The following is a 22,334-nucleotide window of genomic DNA, read 5'->3' on the forward strand; positions in this document are numbered from 1 at the left end:
CTATGAACCTGTTTGACCTCGGTAGAATCTCAGCTCTGGTTACAACGCTGGCCCGAGGGCATCAGATGATTCTTATCTTAATGGTTAGGTATTGGGTTACGGTTAGGTTTTAGGGCAGGGGTTGCTTCAGTTTAGGATTGGGGTTGGGTTAGGGTCAGGGTGGGTTGATTTCATAGACTTGCCGAGTTCTGGAAGTGAAAAGTTGGGAGTAAATGGCAAATGCCCTCGAATCACCTGATGCCCTCAGGACACTTTCTAGGGGATATTCCTTTATTACGCTGCGCGGGAGACTGGCTGCAGCTGTGAACCACAGAGACGATGCAGACAACCACTAAAACTACTGCTGCCCTCTTGTTTGTGGAGGAAAATGACATTATCATAAGAACATAAGAACATTTACAAACGAGAGGAGGCTATTCGGCCATCATGCTCGCTTGGTTGTTAGTAGCTTGTTCCCAGAATCTTTAAGCTGTTTCTTGAAGGATCCCGGGTGTCAGCTCCCGGGAGACTCTCACAATTCTTTGTGTAAAAAGTGCTTCCTGTTTTCTTTATCTAATCTCCGTTTGTGGGCTCTGGTGCTTGTTTCTTTTTTTCAGGTCGAAAAGGTCCCTTTAATCGACATTGTCAATACCTTTTAGAATTTTCAATATATGTATCAGATCACCGCGAAGTCTTCTTTGTTCAAGACTGTATACAATGAAGATGTGAACAGCCTTGTCAACGCTATATACATACATCAATTATTTAAACAAACATACTGGTAATGTACCGGTACCGATAATGTTTTCAAGCGCTTCACTGCGCTGCAAGGTTTGGAGACAGCGGGTGCGTTCACGCCACGCAAACTTTCTCCATTCTGCGCAGATTCTACACAGAATCGGAACAAGTAGCCAATGAATTTTCAGAATCTTTACAGAATCTGCGCAGACTTAGCAAAGTCTGCGTCTCGTGAACGCACCCAGCGTTTCTCTAGAAGCTGCGTGTGACGTCAAAAAGACAGCAGTCAAGAGCTGCCGTCTTGGTATCAGAAAGCAACCATAGAACAAAGCCACGGCTCCTCCCACGGATCTATGTGACTGTTTGACATCCTCTGCTTTTATCGTTAATTCAGTTAATAAAGCCTTCACAGCCTGTTTATTCTGAAATGTTACAGTTTTACATATTTTATGATATAATAGCTTTGCAAATTGTGCAGCATGTGATTGGAACAAAAAAGTGAAAGTAGTTTTTGTATTCATTTAGCTTAAATATGTTGTCATGTAGTTTACTGTAGCTTAGGTATAGTTTTAATTTATATCAATTTATATGATTGATTAATCTATTAAGTTTGACCTGTTGCCAGAGCAATCAAAAAATAAGACAAAATCTAGCAAAACACCTGATTTTTGACTCCAGTTTATTCTTAGAAGGGTCTGGGAGTTAAGATCCTGTACAGTTGAGAAGGGCTGCTGTATTTGAGAAATGCTGTTCTGACATTGTTCACTACAGGTGGTTGGCTTCTCAAATTTGGCACTCATGGATCCTTCTTCTAATCTCAGTAGAGACCCCCAAAGCTATCAAGCCCCATGGAGTCTCATTCTGAGATATGGTGTAGCAACATCCGTGTTGCTAGTGATTGGATTTTTACAGGTAGGCATTTGTCAGATATTATTTGACTGTCACATTTTTCAGTTTTAGTTGAATTTTTTCATTGTTTTGCATGTAGTGGAAAGCCTAACTGAATATAAATATATATTTGCTCTTCTGTACATGACCTGAACCTGATGGTTAAAGTTAAGCTGCCACCTGCTGGCACCTTCAAGTATAAACAATTTTTTAAACAGGCAGCTGTTGAAGATTTCTGTTAAGAGGGCAAGCTTAGGCTCCCGAGTGGCGCATCCAGTAAAGGCGCTCCACGTGGAGTCCAGGCTATTCCTTTTCCGACCGAGGACGGGAGCTTCCAGGGGGTGGCGCTCAATTAGCCGAGCACCGCCCGGGGGGAGGGAGGGTTAGGTCGGCCAGGGTGTCCTCGGCTCACCGCGCACCAGCGACCCCTGTAGTCTGGCTGAGCGCCTGCAGGCTTGCCTGTAAGCTGCCCGAGAGCTGCGTTGTCCTCTGACGCTGTAGCTCTTGGGTGGCTGCATGGTGAGGCCGCAGTGTGAAAAAAAACGGTCAGCTGACAGCACATGCTTTGGAGGACAGCGTGTGTTCATCTTCGCCCTCCCGAGTCATCGCAGGGGTGGTAGTGGTGAGCTGAGCCTAAAAATAATTGGCCATTCCAAATTGGGGAGAAAATAATAAAAAAAAAATTATTGGCATCGACTAAATTAATAAAAAAGAGGGCACGCTTAAATCATTCCCTTTTTATAGTAGATTAATTATATTGTTATGCTTTCAAAATGTGTCATACTACTAACAATTGTAGATTCCTTAAGCCTACCTATTTTCAGTTCCATCTAAAGTGAAATGTTAATGTTGATTCTAGCTATGTAAGCTTAATTAAGATGTGCCATTGTGACAGGGTAGCGTCACGGCCCAAGATGTTAACTGGCAGGAAGCGAGACTCAGAGACAGAACTTGTAAGGTTTAAAGCGCTTTTGCACACTTTAATAATAAAACATTACAAACACTAAACAAAACACATTAACAAACAAAACGGCACAATGGCCAAAACAAAAGGTGTATACAAAACACACTTCTGGACATAAACACAGGACAGCAACACAAAACACGAATCTCCACCTCTAATTCCAAATAACACCAGTGATCACCCTTTTTATACACTGTGGCTGGAGCCTAATTTATCATTTAATCCTGCATTCAATTTTCAGTTTTCAATATTTATCATGCAGAGAGAGAGATTATTTTTTAACATTCTTACAAATAGCATGAAATTGCTATTGCTTGCTTTATAGCACAACAAAGCTGGGCATCATTTTACTTAACTTTTTTTTAGATGATTTTCTTCACAGTGTTCTATGAAAGATTTGTGGAAGATAAAATCAGACAGTTTGTGGACCTGTGTTCTGTGAGCAATGTGAGTATTATTACACCCTTAATTCTTTTACTGTATCCTTCTTATTTGAGAATGCTGTCTTCATTGAAAACCTTATGGCACCATTTTGTGTTGTTGTAGATTTCAGTGCTGCTCTTCTCAAACAGATGTTTTGGGTATTATATTCATGGACGCTCAGTGCATGGTCATGCAGACACCAATATGGAAGAGATGAACCTCAACCTGAAAAGAGAGGCGGTAAGTAGGCTCGAAAAATACAGCTAGCATTACTTTATTTAGCTAATTTCAATCAAGTTTAAGGTTCAGGTTTCTCTCTCTGTTACAGTACATTAACTACTTTCTAACAATCTGTAACTTAAGTAATATCCTTTCTTCTTCTTTTTCTAGGAAAACCTTTGTGGTCAGAGAGGTCTGCTACCAATCACTGACAGTTAGACATTTCAGGTTTCCATAACAAATAAAATGATACTGCAGTATGATCGAATCTGTGAGCCTTTATCTAGGGTTGGTATGAATTGTGGTGTGTTGATTTTATTTATATGTCATTTTAAGTGGAATACCTCTTCTTAATCATTTTATAATAATCTTCTAGAGAACAGGTCCTTCTCGTTTGTTAGATTCATCTGCAAATCCATTTGAACAGAGCACCAAGGCCTATCACACTATGAACATGTTCCTGGGCTCATTTATTGACCATGTAAGTCTTTAAAACCATGTAACCTTTCAACAGAATATGCCACATTTTGAAGCAAATGCCAATTTATGGAGAGCAATAAAGCAATTTTAAAGGTTTAAGACTGCCAAGAAACTGCTCAGAACAGTAATTCCTGTATCCAAGTTCTTTCTTGCTAGTTTCAGTAGCCCTCTCTGATATATGTAGTCAGTGTTTTACTGTATGGAAGGGAGGAAGGACCAAAGAATGCATGTCAGCCCTGTTAGGCAGGCAAGTGCAGTGTGTTTTAGATTGATATCAGTATACACACTAAAGATTAATATCACTGGCCTAATGATCACAGAAACTGACTGGACTATCATGTCAGTGGTTTACTATACACTGTTTTCTAAAGCCAGCTAACTGCTTGCACCCACTGTGAATGCTGCAGAATTTGGGAACTGATATTTTTATATTTTCAAACATTACTAATGGCTTTCCTCCAATAAAAAAACATAAGTGGGAGAAATTAATGATCTTAAAATACTACTTTTTTTTTGTAAATATCAAAATAATTGTAATTGTTCATAGGCACATCGAGAAATGGACTACATTGTTAAAGACAAGTTATTCATGGAAAGAGTTATTGGAATGGAATTTATGGAGGCATTTGTGAAAAGCTTATTTTACAACGGTAAAAATCATTTTTCTAATTGTATCATATATATTTGTAAAACTTACAAATTATATTGAACTTTTGTTGCCATATAGTAATTGGTTAAATATTCAATATTTGAGAGATTTCTTTTTAGAGAGAAGCATAAATTGATCAAACTATCTCCCCCCCCCCACCCCCCCCCCCCCAGATAATTCCAATTCATTTAGTGATGTTCTCTACTATGGAAATGAAGCCACTCTACTTATTTTTGACACACTGTTTTTCTGTATTGTGGATACTGGCACTCAAGATTTTGTATTGGCTGCTGTGCTAACCTATGTACAACAAAAGGTAAGTGTACTGTATATAGATATAACTTTATATAACTAGCGTGTGCGTTATGTTCTACCTTTTTGTACTGTTAAGTATGGAGTGCCTCAGGAAGTATATTTGGTCACTCCTCATCATTTGTGGCACAAAACTGATAGAACACAAGATTCATGGCAGCAAACTGTTTCACTGCTAATTTGAAATAACTCCGGTTGTCAGAATTCAAGGTCATTTCAGGCCAAACTTCAGCTAAATGCTGTGGCATCAATTAATTTGAGAACACTAAAGACTATAGCTACCCTTGCAGACATAAGAATCAATCAGCACTTATTTCTTTAAGAAAGGAATGAAAAACTGTTTTACAAGGCAAAAGTGACCAGGTGTTGTTGAGTACTATGAAACTGAGGCCCTCTACATTGGTGTGAGGTATAAAGTGGTTGTAGTAGGTGTATACCGAGGATACGGCTGGTTCTTACTGCCATAGGGAACAGCATTAGATTAGAACTGGTGTGACGCATTTTGGTATCTGCAGTCTTTACCTTACACAGACAACGTATTCACGTGTAAGGATGAGAATCAATCAGCACTTATTTCTTCAAGAAAGGAATGAAAAACTGTTTTACAAGGCAAAAGTGACTAGGTGTTTGTGATAGAAGAATGATAGAATAATCGCACGAAGAGTTCTAATCTAATATGTTGGGGTGATCTCTGTGATTTGTATAACCTGAATAATGATATTATATGAAGTTTGATGTTAACAAAGTATTAGATTTACAATGTTGAACTAACACACTGGAATGTGGCCAAGGGTCAGCAGCCCTGTTTTCAGAGAAGTGCATGAGTCAGCGACATGAGAATAGGACACTGTCTCAAATGATAATATTTTGAGACAGCGATAGTTCCTCTTTTCTCCCCAGTCACTTAGCTAATATTCTTGTATTAGGGGAATCAACTTTGTGAGACCTGACAGACACTCTCTCCCTAGCAACTAGAAAAATCAACCAATCAGAAAAGTCGGTAGGCAACAGTGTCAAGAATACCACAGGGTTGGTTTGAGCTGACTAAGGGAGATAAGAATTACCACAAGTCATGAACTCTGTGCAAAAACTGATTATATAAGGAACTGTTTGACTTAGTGTTTTTTGAGCTTTCTTTGCGGTTGCTTGCAGAGTCTGTGTTACTTTGTTGAATGCTCCAGTCTGCAGACTAATAAAATGTGAGTTGCTCCAACTTGTCTCTGTCTCAATCGTTCTCTCGGCACGGTACCGGTGCCTGCTCGGTTGTATGCAGAAAATTCCACCACATGTTGTTGAGTTATACCATGTTAAATGTATTTATTTTCTTGCCTGAGGTGTAAGGTACAAAAAGGCATGTTTTGCATGTATTATTTGATTCTTTTTTTTTTTTCACAACAGGTCTTTCAGTTGATTCGTAATGCAACCGGACAGAAAAACTTGGCTTCAAAAACTCTAGTTGATGAAAGATTCCTAATATAGTTATTATTACACAATATACAAAATAAGCTCTTCAAGATAAAACTTACTATTCTTTAAATCCAGAGCAATGCTATCATGCCTACTAAGCGATATACAGCACAAACACAATTTTAAGGTGAAACCTATAAGATACTAGGATTTAATTTGATCAACTACTCCAGCGTGGTCCCTTGTACTTTTTTAAATATTTTATAAAAAATAAAAAATAAACATCTGTGGCTTATCCAGGCAGTGTGTAGGCTGATCAAATCAACCCCTAAGACAAGAAGGTCTACATGTGGCAGTTTTCAATTGAGACGTCAGATTTTAGAACAAAGTTAGTTGAGCAATTAGAGTCGCTACATTTATGATTTTCTAATTAATGCTTGTGCTGTACACTGTTTGGTGGGCCTGACCTATTGTATCTGTTACATTTGTCTGTTTACAGATTGCAGCATTTTTATTCAATTTTTTTCTGTTGCTTGATATTTTTTTTACACAGATTGGATAAAGTTTATTTTAATAGATGTTTTGTATTTTTTTTCTTTTCTGTTTGATTGTGGATTCTTCTGTTTTAAAATATTTTCGTGTGCATTTTTTTTAAATGTAGATTATGTTTTCCATATATACATTTCTATAATACACTACTTTTTAAGTCCTTTAATATGTGTGTGTTTATTTATTTTGCAAACATATTAATTTATATTTCCACTGCAATTTTATAAGTGTGGTAAATACATATTATACAAATACATGTTTAGCATCAATCTGGGGCATAAGGAAGCATCTGTCTGTTGTATATAACAGCATGCTGACTGATTCACATAGAAAACAAAAGTTGCCCCAGGTTTAGGAGAGTAACTAATTTTGGATCACAGTGAATAGGTAACATAACATTCACAGATATTTCCTGCCATGCATCAGTCTATTTAGACACTCCAAGCAGCTGCACATACTCTGCGTGTCACAGTGAGTAGCAATGGTTTATTTTGTATGCACTGTATATGGAACACTGCAAAATTAAAAAGGGGGATTCAATTAACTATTAAATAAGGACAAAACCTGTCCTTTTACTTGAATAGACCCTGCTGTTTGTATAGTGTTCTTGCAGTATTTGTGATGTTGCATAAACGTAAATATACTGTATGGCATGTTTGGTTGTTTTGTCTTCCCTGGTAATAATGTATGCTTAAAATCCTATAAATGATTATTTGCAGCACATTTTGCCTTACAAAGTGCAATCAATTTCAAGTTACACCCAATACACACAAAAGGAATACACAACAATTCCTGAAGTCATCACAAAACTTATCTTGTTAAAAAAAATAAAGAAAAAAAGGTACAGTTGGTCAAACTGTTCAATACAGAAAGGAATTGTGTTATGGTTTCTGACAGCAGGACTAGCCCCATTATTAGATAGCCCCATTATAAACTTGTATCACATACTTGTTTAAAATGTAATTTTACAGTTGTTGCTTTTTTTTTTCATTGCTGAATTCAAAATACATACATACATATTGCTTTTGGAGTTGTTACTTGGTAATTATTGTAGCTTCTCATTTATTGCTCACAAGTACCAAATCATATAGGCTACACATATACACAACACATGGTTCTGAATCTTATTTAAATAAATGTTATTTTGTCTAGAATGGACAGCACTATGAAACTGAGGCCCTCTACATTGGTGTGAGGTATAAAGTGGTGGTAGTAGGTGTATACCGAGGATACGGCTGGTTCTTACTACCATAGGGAACAGCATTAGATTAGAACTGGTGTGACGCATTTTGGTATCTGCAGTCATTACCTTACACAGACAACGTATTCACGTGTAAGGATGTAGGGTTGACTTGGTATGAATAAACTGCTTAAATGGTTAAAATTGTTTGGAATGACTGAAAAATCATGACATCATAATTATCAAATCTTGCACTCCTCTATTATAGAGGCTGTGGCAGGCTTCAAATAGTAAGATGTAATAATTGACCAATTTATTTGCGTACTGTATTGTTAATAATGTTTAGAGTGCATCATTATTTATGCTAAGCTATGTGCAGAACAACAGGCAATAGGTGGGCCATGATGCTACTGAGTTGTATGCGTATTGCACCAGGCTATTGCACATAATCAGTGGTAAAAAGAAACTGATCATTATCAGTATAAACTGGTGGTCCTTCTTTATGTAGTAGATGTTTTTTTTATTGCAAGTGTGACTGTATTATTTATTAATCTGTTGAAAAATCTGTATTGGAAGCAAACAGCAATTCTATTAATTCCATATGGCATTAATTATGGACAGGAGAGTTAATCAGTTGTTTATGTTGCTGGTTAGCAACAAGCCCTGTGAGGAACCGTTGTCAAGGCCTTTTTTCACTTCCCTCCTGGGAAGATAGTCAGCTACTGACTGACAGCAGAAAATTCCCATCGTCTGTGGGTGAGGGAGAATCAAAGTCCGTAATAAAAGACATCTGCAGTATCTGGTTTGGTAGGACTGCTTAAATTGAATGAAAATAGTGGGCCTGTTCTGCAACTATTACCAACTAACATTGTCGGTCTGGTTTTAATTGCGTTAAATACCGGATATGATTAGATAAATCTTCAAAACAACATCATTGTCGCACCAAAATAATACATCGATCCAACAAAGGACAAATTGAGGACTTTTTCAAATGAGAAAAATTACAAATACAATATATCTTAACAGACCTAACAGTTTGAATGGTAACTTAATCTGTTTAAGATTAAAGAGAAGAGTTTTAAATCAAAACACTGCCACTGTTTGTATGATACACTTACAGTACTTGAGATAAAGGAGACCATGTTAAAGCGTGAACTAAGCAATGATTATGTGCATTTGGAATATTATTTAAAGACACCTACATGTAAAACATGTGATATATGTGAACTCATTCCTTTTTTAAAATCTAAGCTTTAAGACGGTGTATGCTTGTTTAAATATGTTGTTCACATGACTGCTTAGAGTGCCAGAGCAAATATTGAATCACATCAAACATCTGACATTGTCACAGGAATACTACCATTTGAGTTAATAGTTTTTTTAATAGATTTAAATGTTTAGCAACCATAATGACAAACTGATCGTGATAAACACATTAAAACTTTCACGCCTCATGCACTGAAACGGGATATTATTGGGTTAACATACATGACAAAATAGCACCCATAAACTACCTACTGTGCGACTCAGGGGATTATGTTAAAAATCTGGTTAGAAAATATATGCCTGTATTTTTTATATCAATTTGGTATAATATTAGTTCAAATGTGTGTTCTAGTTGCTCCTGCTTCATTAAAACACGGTATAGGTAGGTCAGCACATATTGTCTGGCTACAGTGAGTGCTGTGTCAAGGGTTATTAGGTATTAGGTTAAGGCGTCCTAGTGACAAGGAAAAAAAGCCAGCTTTAGCCAGTGCAACAACTCCACTCAATCGCAATTCACTTAGCTCAATCAGTTGTTTACTGGAATAATTGTAACTAATTCTATTTATATGCAATGTAATGATGTTTAAGTCGCATTTATTTGTACACCCATAAGAAAATTTAGAGAAGACTGTACAACATTGGGCATTTAGCAAAGCAGACTACAAATAACAGCCTGAAGTTATATGTTTTTGTCTGTGCCTAAAAATAAATGTGTACATATTAAAGAATGCAATGCTTATCTTGGTTTTGACAACTAGACAGGCACTTAGGTTAATACTTTGGTTTGCTGAATAAAAATTCTGGCAAAAACACTATTCAGCCAACAGGATTCTACTGTGTGTAAAAAACAGCTAGTCCAGGTCAACAGGGAAAATCAAGAATAGAACATCACTGGGCTAATGCAAACCAAAAATTCAGTATGGCAAGCCAATTTGGATATCAGTATGACTAGCATAAAAAATCTAGTATACTGTATTGGCAACAATGTGTTAATTGGCCATTACTGAGGTTTATTATTTGAAGACCAGATTATAGGCATAGTTTAGAGGGTAGGGTTATAAATCCAAATCCTGCAGGTCAAAGGTTGTTATGCTTTTGCTATACACAAGCATGAAGTGTCTCTTCTTTGGTAGGGAAACCTGAAAATAAGTGCCGGTCCAAGGGTTCTGAGTTGACAGTGCAAATCCCTCTAATCTGTACTGAGAGTGCATGCAGTCAACCCTCTTTCAAGAAAGATGATCTGGAAGATAGATTGCTATTTTTATTACAGGGTTCAGGAACAAAAATAGAAAACCTGCAATACATAACACACACTCTTATAAGATTCACATAGTGAAAGTATAGCAAAGTGAAATATAGCATGGACTGATTCTTTTTTTATGACAATTGCAACTTTATCTTCTTGGCAGTTTTTGTCACAACAGTTGATCTGATAGACCGAGTACTAATACAATGTGCTATCTTGGAAAGCGCTCCCACATCCAACACTTTATAAACGACTGATGTTTCATAAGACTCAACAAAACATGTAACTTTAAGCTCTACTGTGTTACTACAGAGACAAGGTAAAAACAAACTATTTGTAGCCCAGCTCTATTTGTGCTTGTAAAAGCAGAGTAATATTTAAGAGTAGTAGTTTAAGAGGATACACATTAAGAAAAAAAAAAGTACCATGTCTGGGTGCATGGACCCATGGGTGTATATCCGTTTCCGCGCTCTCGAATCTCCTTTTTCATAAACTTCTTAAGAAAGGTATTACTTCTAAAACATCTACCAAACCTCCAAAACGGAACTCGGTAAGTGACAAACCTGCCAAGCAAATATATTTGCTGGACGACAGGACACGCCCTGTACCAGTTGGAGGAACCAGTCAGGAGCTGCGGAATACACGTAGCTGGGCCCGGGATGCTGACATTCATGTTAGGTGTAACTTTCCACCGATAAGCTGAATGTCACATTGAAAATAAAAGCAAGAGAACGAAACAGCTACAGCGGTTTGTATTTTTTCTTTCCCCCATACGATCGGTGATGTTCAAAATGCGCTTTAACTGGTTTGTAAACACGTATATAATGTATTTTAGTATTATTGCTGCATAGGTTTTATAGATTTTCTATAATGCGTTTTATCTTATTTTAGAATGGTTTCAGGTGTATAGTATTGCTTTTGAAGTGATTTTTGTTTTCTGCAACTGAGTATTGTCGGTATGGATGGGTGTGTGCCTTCCTGTCTCAACATGGCAACTTTGTGTTTACACGTAGCAACAAGCGAAATGTAGGTTATTATAACTTCACTGATTTGCTTATTTGTATGACGGGTGAACAGATCGTAGACCTCCCAAACAATGCATATTATTATTATTATTATTATTATTATTATTATTATTATTATTATTTATGTAATCGTTTTAAAATAACATGAAAAAACACTACATACACTACTGGAGAAGTCGTGTATTGTTACACTGGAATTTGCAATCACCCTCTCGATTGTGATGCTAGTCGTGTCAGCCGTTGCAAAACCAGATTTCTGTGTTTTGTTTTGTTTTTTAGAATTGGATTGCAGTTTGATATGAACCTTAAGTAATGTGGTCCTGGTTTTAAAGTACAGGCATTTAGCTCAGTAGTGTATTTGGACGATGTCTTTTTTTAGGGTCGTGTACCGGCAGACTGCCAAAACACCTCAGCTGCTGCCAGATCCAGGGAGCGGATTTATCTTTTAAAATCCAATCGTCCTTTTGAAAGGCTTAATAGAACATTTTGAGTTTTTAGTTTCTTATTGCGCCTAATGTTTCTGTTTTCTCTTCAGATAAGGCATTTGTTTTCATGTGTTTTTGGTGTCGGCCTTTAGCCATCTCGCTGTATAAAAATACCTTTGTGTAAATACCTCATTTTGTTGTTCCTGGTATGGTTGGCTCCTGAAGGCAGCAGGCTGTTTGGGGTTTCTTATTAGCAGTACAAATAATTATAGCCTAATTTATATTTTATTTAGCTGAAATTTAGAGAACAGGAAAGGTGTCGGTTTAAAACTGGGTGTTGTGCAATTACTGGCAGCAAAGAAATCAGCAGCCGTGATCGGGTGCAGCCCCAATGGGAAGGATTTTGTGTGCTGCAGCAGTTTTTAAATCGATGTAAAATTATCTCAGTAATCGTCAATCAAAAAACATATACATATATTAACGTAACTTTTTGTCTAAGTTAGTGCCAGTAACAATCGTTACTGGTAAAAACAACTGACTACTGTCATTATTTAGTTTATTCAACAACAAGAGAATGCTGCAAAACAATTACTATCAATGTACCTTCCTCTAACTAACAAACACAAAACAGTGAAAATATAGGTGCAGAAGTGACCACCTATGGAACATGCTTCAGCGGGGTATTTTGTTTTGCTTTAATATGACCTTGAGCACTCGCTCACAACACTCTTAACTTTTGTTTTCCAAACCTTCAGCAGAAACACACAAGTGCAAAAACAAACCAACAAATGCTGTAAGAAATTCAATTAGGAGCAGTGGTATCATTAAACTCCACTAATCAAATAAAAGCTTTCTCCAAGCTGAGGGATTACAAATGTTGCATGTTCCAGGTACTCCATTATGAAATGCTCAAAGTCACAGTAACCCATTCCCTTGACAAACTGGCCCTTCCAGCTTACTAATTTAAAGGCAAAATGTTAAAGGTCATCAGATGTTGTTGGTAACTTCAGTTCCAGAATGTTAAAAACAATTTTCTGTTTTCTTACAACTGTTATACTAATTTCTTGCTAGAAGAATTATTTTTAGGGTCTGTCTCTCTGTCTGTCACATGCTACATAATGAACTCTCCAAATTTTATCATAGACTTGTAATCTCCTATAGATCTTTTGGGTTGCATTTGGGAATTAGGCCTACTGTATGTAGACTTTAAGTTTTACCTTTTGAAGGTCTGTTCAAACAAAAGTTAGTATACTCTGTTTATACTAACTTCTTTTTTTATTTTCATTGTAGAACATTGAGAAGATTTTTTTTAAAACAGCTGACGGATTCTGCTTTGTTTTGCCATGCCTGTGCCTTCCCGTATATTTACTACAGCCATTCGCAATGGAGAAATCAGAAAGTTAGGCACCTGCATCTTCCACAGCCACAATCGGAATCTATGTTGCTCTTTACCACCACACTCCCTGAAAACATTGCATGCGCTGCTGAAAACAGCTAGCCCCATGACACTGGGGTCCGGTAGATCAATAAAGGACAACCCTCTGTGGTATATCAAGACACAGAGCTACAGAACTACTTCCCAGCAGTACTACAATCTGACTCCCCCTCAAGTCAACAGCATCTTAAAAGCAAATGAATACCGCTTTAAAGTCCCAGAGTTTGATGGGAAGAATGTGAGCTCAATTCTGGGCTTTGATAGCAGCCAGCTGCCAGCCAATGCTCCCATTGAAGACAGGAGAAGTGTTGCCACCTGCTTGCAGACAAGGGGAATGTTGTTTGGGGTGTTCGATGGACACGCCGGATGTGCCTGTGCCCAGGCGGTGAGCGAAAGGCTTTTCTATTACATTGCTGTCTCTTTGCTGCCACACGAGACTTTGCTGGAGATAGAAAATGCAGTGGAAAATGGACGTGCCATATTGCCCATCCTACAGTGGCACAAGCACCCTAATGATTATTTCAGTAAGGAAGCTTCCAAGTTGTACTTCAATAGTCTGCGAACTTACTGGCAGGAGCTCATTGACCTGAATACTGGAGAGCACCCAGACACTCAAGAAGCTTTAATTAATGCCTTTAAGAGGCTTGATAACGATATTTCCCTGGAAGCTCAAGTTGGAGATCCCAACTCTTTCCTTAACTACTGGGTGCTTCGAGTAGCATTCTCTGGAGCCACTGCCTGCGTTGCTCATATAGATGGTGCTGATATACAAGTTGCAAACACCGGAGATGGCAGAGCAGTGCTTGGAGTGCAGGAGGAAGATGGATCTTGGACTGCTGTTACCTTATCGAATGATCACAATGCACAGAATGAGGATGAAATCAAACGCATTAGATCCCAGCATCCAAAGAATGAGGAAAAGACTGTTGTCAAACAGGATAGGTTGCTAGGCCTGCTTATGCCATTCAGGGCATTCGGGGATGTGAAGTTCAAGTGGAGCATCGAGCTTCAGAAGATGGTGCTGGAATCGGGACCTGATCAGTTGAATGAGAATGAGCACACAAAGTTTATCCCTCCAAACTACCACACTCCCCCATATCTCACAGCCAAGCCAGAAGTCATTCACCATAGCTTAAGACCCCAGGACAAATTCCTTGTGCTGGGCACGGATGGACTGTGGGAGACCATGCACCGACAAGAGGTGGTGAGAGTTGTTGGAGAATATCTAACAGGTGTCCACCTCCAGCAGCCCATATCTGTGGGAGGGTACAAGGTGACCCTGGGTCAAATGCAGGGCTTGCTGATGGAGCGAAGAGCAAGGATTTCCTCTGTCTTTGAGGATCAGAACGCTGCAACCCATCTGATCAGGCACGCAGTGGGCAACAACGAGTTTGGAGTGGTGGACCACGAACGACTTTGTAAAATGCTGAGCCTGCCTGAGGAGCTTGCCCGAATGTACAGGGACGATATCACCATTATCGTAGTGCAGTTTAATTCTCATGTTATTGGTGCACAGAGCAAACCAGGAGGAGGGGATTGAACTTTGAGAGCCGATTGTTCAGATTACCAAACTTGAAATACAAACTTTTATGCACAACTAGCATGAATGTTACTGGATTTACAACACACGTCCACTGCCTTGTCCTGACACAGCTGAATGGAGTGGCTGCTGTTGAAACTCAGTAATATGTCCAAAATGCTACATTGTTTTGGGTGATTTTTCCTGGGACAGCTGTTGCAGTACTACCAGTGCGATAGCAGAAACACGTTTTAGATGAATGAGTGAAAGTTTGTAGGCTATGTAGTTGTTAGTTTAGTTGGTTTTTATTCTCTATTAAGTGATATGCATTGAAAAAAGGCAAGAGAGAAGGAGAGTTGCTGCTGGGCCATGAACAAGTTTAAGTTCAACGCTAACTCTAAATACATTGTTGTTACTGTTATTAAGAACTAGTAATAATCTGAAGCAATGATATTTCAAAATAACATATAAAACAAGAAACTCTTGACTGATACTTCCTGCAACTAAGTTATTCTGTTTAATGTATACTGGTGAAATTGTTTTATTCAGCAAACAAACAAAAAAAAAATTATATATATATATATATATATACAGTGCCTTGCGAAAGTATTCGGCCCCCTTGAACTTTGCGACCTTTTGCCACATTTCAGGCTTCAAACATAAAGATATGAAACTGGGACACAATCATGAAGTGGAACGAAATTTATTGGATATTTCAAACTTTTTTAACAAATAAAAAACTGAAAAATTGGGCGTGCAAAATTATTCAGCCCCCTTAAGTTAATACTTTGTAGCGCCACCTTTTGCTGCGATTACAGCTGTAAGTCGCTTGGGGTATGTCTCTATCAGTTTTGCACATCGAGAGACTGAAATTTTTGCCCATTCCTCCTTGCAAAACAGCTCGAGCTCAGTGAGGTTGGATGGAGAGCATTTGTGAACAGCAGTTTTCAGTTCTTTCCACAGATTCTCGATTGTATTCAGGTCTGGACTTTGACTTGGCCATTCTAACACCTGGATATGTTTATTTGTGAACCATTCCATTGTAGATTTTGCTTTATGTTTTGGATCATTGTCTTGTTGGAAGACAAATCTCCGTCCCAGTCTCAGGTCTTTTGCAGACTCCATCAGGTTTTCTTCCAGAATGGTCCTGTATTTGGCTCCATCCATCTTCCCATCAATTTTAACCATCTTCCCTGTCCCTGCTGAAGAAAAGCAGGCCCAAATCATGATGCTGCCACCACCATGTTTGACAGTGGGGATGGTGTGTTCAGGGTGATGAGCTGTGTTGCTTTTACGCCAAACATAACGTTTTGCATTGTTGCCAAAAAGTTCGATTTTGGTTTCATCTGACCAGAGCACCTTCTTCCACATGTTTGGTGTGTCTCCCAGGTGGCTTGTGGCAAACTGTAAACGACACTTTTTATGGATATCTTTAAGAAATGGCTTTCTTCTTGCCACTCTTCCATAAAGGCCAGATTTGTGCAGCATACGACTGATTGTTGTCCTATGGACAGAGTCTCCCACCTCAGCTGTAGATCTCTGCAGTTCATCCAGAGTGATCATGGGCCTCTTGGCTGCATCTCTGATCAGTCTTTTCCTTGTATGAGCTGAAAGTTTAGAGGGACGGCCAGGTCTTGGTAGATTTGCAGTGGTCTGATACTCCTTCCATTTCAATATTATCGCTTGCACAGTGCTCCTTGGGATGTTTAAAGCTTGGGAAATCTTTTTGTATCCAACTCCGGCTTTAAACTTCTCCACAACAGTATCTCGGACCTGCCTGGTGTGTTCCTTGTTCTTCATGATGCTCTCTGCGCCTTAAACGGACCTCTGAGACTATCACAGTGCAGGTGCATTTATACGGAGACTTGATTACACACAGGTGGATTCTATTTATCATCATTAGTCATTTAGGTCAACATTGGATCATTCAGAGATCCTCACTGAACTTCTGGAGAGAGTTTGCTGCACTGAAAGTAAAGGGGCTGAATAATTTTGCACGCCCAATTTTTCAGTTTTTTATTTGTTAAAAAAGTTTGAAGTATCCAATAAATTTCGTTCCACTTCATGATTGTGTCCCACTTGTTGTTGATTCTTCACAAAAAATTACAGTTTCATATCTTTATGTTTGAAGCCTGAAATGTGGCAAAAGGTCGCAAAGTTCAAGGGGGCCGAATACTTTCGCAAGGCACTGTATATATATATTTGCATTTGCTTCGAGAAGTTTTTTTTTTAAATATATATATATATATATATATATATATATATATATATATATATATATATATATATATATATATATATAGTAAACCAGTGCTTCTGACATGGCAGGCATTTTGACCTGCCTTACTTCGGGAATACTTACCTTTTAAAAGAACAGTACTTGCTTTTCTTTGTTTAACACTTTCCTTTAATACACTACACGTGATAATTCAAGGTGGAGCTCTGTGCAGAGATGCCATTGGTACTGTACACATCTACTTGCATGCTCAATAAGTACATATTGAACATTTGATGCTGAAACATCTGCCCTATTTTGTCGGTTTGCAATTACTAAAACTGTAACTTCACAACAGCAAGGTTAGCTTGGTTTCTAAAGGCCTTTGCACACTGGATCTGATAACGCATCTGAATTTAACGTGCGTCTAAACAGAAAAAAACGATCATGTGTATTCTCTACTGCATCTTGCACGCTGAGTCTGGAATTGTCGTACGACGGTGATGCGTCAATTTTGGAATCGAAACAAGTTCGATTTGATCCGATTTGACGTGCGTTAAAAATTACATTGACCAATGAAAAACAACTGGGAAGACACGTGGATTCTTGCAGTTCCCTGAACAAAATGGAAAATCTAATTGTGTGTGTCACCAAACAAAAATTACTTTATGATAAATCCAACAAAGATTACAAAGACTTGGAAAAAAAAAACATATGGAAAGACATTGCCACGGACTTGGGCATGAATGATATGTATTATAAAACATGAAATTGTTGATTTTGTGCAGTATAGGTTATTACAGTATAGCATATACTTTTTACTTCAATTGTAGTCGAGGAAATAAAGAAACAATGGCCTAACCTGGAGACACATATCAGAGAAAGAAGCGTGACAGGGCAAGAGCGGTCAGGACTTAACAGTCAGAAAAGAGGGGCAGTACATGCAAGGGATGGAAAGTATTTTTGGTAGCTCATTGCAAGCTTCCCAACTTTTAGATCTATTTATTACAGGAGCTAATGTTTGAAAAATTAAATATTGGTCATATGGTTTCTGATGCTGTGACAGCCGTGTTGTGTAATATCATATGTTTTTTTGTTTTTTTTTTATCTATTGCGTAACAACATTATTGTAATCTAGTAGAAACGTAATAATTAGCAAAAGTTTATACTACATTTAAATTTTTTTGTGTTCAGAGTTATGTAAGAATTAACAACATAATTGTATTTATTTTTTATTAAAATAATGAAACTAAGTATATTTACTACAAAGCCTCCACTGCACATCATTGCTCTGAAGTACAGTTTGAATGCATCTTGTGTGCAATGGATTGACACACGACTTTTTCGGATGGCGGTTTCTAAATGACGGAACGGATCCAGTGTGCAAAGGCCTTTAGAGCTTCTAATTGTAAAATAATAATAATAATAATAATAATAATAATAATAATAGTAATAATAAATATGCCAGTTAATCCTTCAGTTTGCCCCCCACTTTTTAACAAAGTTAGGCACCTATGATTAAGACACCAACATTATTGAACTATTGCTTCTCACATTGATTAAAACACTGAATTGTTGTACTGGTTTTACAATGAAAGACTCGCCTATAGGTACCAAAACTGAGTTAGTGTTACTGAATAAGAAAGTTTACTGGTCCAGTACTTACCTGTACTCAAAACGTGAGATTTCTCTTATTATACAGTTTAAACTGTTAATGCAAAAGCTTTGTTTTTACAGTTGGTTTAGTTATCAACATCAAAAATTGTCAAACTCCTTACATTTAGGTCTTGAAGTTCTTGAAATTTGTATCAGAAAAACTGTATGAACCCTGTATTTACCACATCTGATTAAGTTCAGTATAGAATGTATTTTTAGGGGAGTAAACTCTCTTGGTCAGTCAACTTTCGGACACCTTAAAGGAAAAAGAGAAGTGTCTGGGTCTTCTGACACCCAACAAAAGGAGAGGAAACCACAGCAACAGTAACATGAGGATGCACTTTTTTTGTTATTTACACAAGTAAGGGCTCGAAACACGACAATCAGTAATGACATTTAATTGCAACAGCAAAATCACAAAACTTGGGCAAAATACTGAACCATCACTTTAAACACTTGATTTAGATTTTTATGTTTATCCTTTTAATTGTTAATGTTGTACAATTGCATATTTAAATTAGGTATTCAAAGTGGAATAGACAGAACATGGTGTTAGTAGTGGAACACTAGTCAGAAGGTCTATTTTAAGAAGTAGACTCCCACACAGTCTCGGTCAGTGAACTTAAAACTGTATTTTAGTCTTTTTAGTTCCTACTTTCCACAATATACAATAGTAAAAATCTGTCTTTTAAGCCTTTCTGCTGTTCTGTAAGTTAAAATAACTGCCTTTATAAGAAGATCCTACACTGACTGGCCAAACACAATGACTACAGCCTTTTTTCTTGACAGTGTGTCATTCGAGTGGAAACCGGTTTTTTGTCGAGTGCCGGAGGTTTCTGAGCTTTGGGCCACTGCAGCACATCTGTTGTTTATTACATTGCATTGCAAAGGTTTTCTGTCTTGATTCACCATGAGCGGGGATGTACTTTTCGGTGATGTTCTGTTCCACATGTGTTGCCGTCAATGCATCTGCTATGTTAAGGTGTGGTGGCACCCGTATTCACCATTGAAAACGAGATTTTCTCATTTTACTTGCATTCAAAAAATGTTTTGGCCAGTCAGTGTATAAAGAAGCACTTTCACATGAATCCTATTATCTCAATTATGGGGGTAGTTGTTCCAGTACATGAGTGGCCAACTGGTATAAAAAAAAAAAGAAAGGCTTGAAATGGGGGGGGGGGGGTTAGTCAAGGTGCATATACTTACTGTACACGTTTCTCAGTTTGATGTGCAGATCTGTTTATACAGTAGTAGAAGTATTACATATGAAGGTGTTTATAGTATCTTGAGTTATGACAATTGTAGAGATTATTCACCTTTAACTTACAAATGTGTTTGCATTTAGGTAACACTATTGCAGTAAGGATCAATCATGTAAAGATCTGATCCTTGTATAGTATTTCAAGTTTATTTGCTAGTACTTATGGAGAATGTTGTTACATTAAACTTAACACAATATTGTAATTATATGTATGTAATAAAAATAGCGCTGTATGAAAGTGTATACTATAATATGTTGTATATCATTTATTATTTTAATAAAAGTGCTATGAGGTGTTTTACAGTAGGCTGTGAAGTTTTTCAGAAGACTTGGCAAACACTTCTGGAGTGGTGAGGGTATCAAATGGGTTACCTAGTAGTCATGTTATTGTTGCTGCTGAATCACTGGGGCCCTTTTAAGATCCAACTTAACAACATTTAGAGATCAATCAGCTATTGGAAACTGAACAAGCATACTGCAGAAAGGCCAAACGGCTTTCTCTCATTTGTAAAATGTCTTATAATCTTATGTGCTTTGTTTAAATGTTAGTTTCGCTTTGTTGCTCTGTTGAATGTACAGCAATGGGGTTATCTGTTCAGGGAAAAATAGTACCTGTGGCCTTTTTATATAAACTTTGTTAGTTGAATTGATATATGTTCCATATGCAGTAGGAGCTAATAAGTGCAGTATTTGTAGTCTTTGTTTTTGTTGTTTTATCACTGTGCATACAGACTCACAATAAGTCTCATGTTATATACAATCTTGGGGGTATTGTAAAAATCAAATAAAGCTAGTGCTTAATCTGTTCAGCTGGTTAGCCATATACCAAATTAACTTGTCTCAATTGTAATGGATTTATTTAAAAATATTAATTAAATCAGACTTCGTTAAAGGGATACTAACCAAGATTTTAAAACCCACATTCTTCTCTTTTAGTATAGAAACATATAATCTTTTAAACTTTTTGTGTACATTTAAAAAAAAAAACCTTTTCTTTTATATGCCTATATGAAAGAAATTATAAAAATGTCAGTCTTTTAGGATTGGTAGTAAATGGATCACATTGTTAAAGTATTTTACACATTTTTGAAGGGAGGATGATCATCTCATCAAAAATGTAGGCTGTGTGGTAAAACCAGCAAGTAATACCCCTCAAACCAACACATTTTCCAGGACTCTGTAGTTAGTAACATTTTTTAAGTAAACTTTTTTTATACACCTTAAAGCCAGGTTATGTGTCTTGTCGTGGATTTGTGTCTGGCACACAGTTGTGATTTTGCACCACCTGCTGGATTCTACATGTCCTATAGTTTGCTGATTTGCTCTATTTTCTTTTGTAACTTTTAAATACTGTGCTCCCTGCAAAACAAGCACTAATGCTAATGTCTACTTGGGGAGTAAAATTCAGATAATGGCAATGTTTAGGGGGAGGACAGTGTGAGCTGGAAAGATCCCTTTAAAGATAAATCCTGAGTGATACTGCAGACAATACCCACAGTGTAAAACAACTGTAAACTGCATCAGATAGATGCAACAGTCAGGCAAGAAATGTATATGACTAATAAAACTACTGTTGTTTTTTTATTTTTTATTAAACCATTGAAATGCAGTAGTTTGCACGCTACAGTCTACCATATCACCATATTTTGAAGCAAGTGTAAAGTCAGTTTATTCAGAGGTTAATTAAATAGTTTTGATGGTATAAAACTAGCAAAACACAACTCTGAGCAGTAGATTAGCTGCTCCTCACTGCAGCCAAGTTGTTTCTTGCTAGTTTAATACCATAACAGTTGTTGTATTCCTCTCAGACCATTACAATTTGCTCTTGCTTTAAAACAGGGCTTGATATGTTTTTGGTTTTTTTTGGTTGTTTTTGTCTTATGGCCACCAAGGGTCAGATGGAGATGGAAGTCATTTAAGGAAGAGCAACTGGGGACTCCACTAATATGTTTTTTTTTTCCCTACAGGTAAATCTGCTTGTGGAATGTTGAATGCTCAATTATGAAAAAAGTAGTTCAGCCAACACCAACATTATATTTTAGTGTAATATTGTGGAATACCAAACCGGACTCTAAAATACCATATCATTGCATTTAGAAACATGGTGGATTCTAGTTAATAGCCTTTCATCAACTGCATTAAATTATATTTAATTCATATTAAATAAGTTTCTTATCAATTACACAAGGGGGTCGGCACCTTAAGTAATAATTCCAAAACTGATTAGAGAACTGTTGTCTTGGAAAGTTGGCCACGGTCAAAATATGACTAAGTCACTAAATCATAATATGCAGTTACCTTGTTTCTTTACTACGTAAATAGTAATTAATCACACCTTTGTAAGAGTTAAAGTACAGTTTATCAGTAGCCCCTGAAGAAAAAAAAAAACAGTGTCTGTTTTCCTTGGTAGTATGTAGAGGAGTATTTCTAAATCAGGTTTGTCAGTTTACAGATTTCTTTGAGTGTTGATAGACAGGGAAAGTTGTTAACAGGATTTG

The 22,334-nt window shown here is 37.3% G+C and overlaps 1 protein-coding gene across 2 annotated transcripts; it reads left to right on the forward strand.

The window, feature by feature from the left end:
• The first annotated feature begins 10,900 nt into the window (after positions 1-10,900).
• pdp1 (pyruvate dehydrogenase phosphatase catalytic subunit 1) lies at positions 10,901-20,139 on the forward strand. Of its 2 annotated transcripts, none has more exons than XM_034058995.3 (2): positions 10,901-11,048; positions 13,041-20,139. In XM_034058995.3, exon 2 carries the CDS (start codon positions 13,094-13,096, stop codon positions 14,723-14,725), a length of 1,632 nt encoding a protein of 543 aa, XP_033914886.2. In that variant the 5' UTR covers positions 10,901-11,048; positions 13,041-13,093; the 3' UTR covers positions 14,726-20,139. The 2 variants fall into 2 exon arrangements, with proteins under 2 accessions (XP_033914886.2, XP_058868580.1); XM_059012597.1 differs by having other exon boundaries at positions 10,912-11,105.
• Positions 20,140-22,334: the final 2,195 nt, after the last annotated feature.

Source organism: Acipenser ruthenus, chromosome 3 (genome assembly GCF_902713425.1).
Source record: "Acipenser ruthenus chromosome 3, fAciRut3.2 maternal haplotype, whole genome shotgun sequence".
In the NCBI taxonomy this organism is placed as follows: domain Eukaryota; kingdom Metazoa; phylum Chordata; class Actinopteri; order Acipenseriformes; family Acipenseridae; genus Acipenser; species Acipenser ruthenus.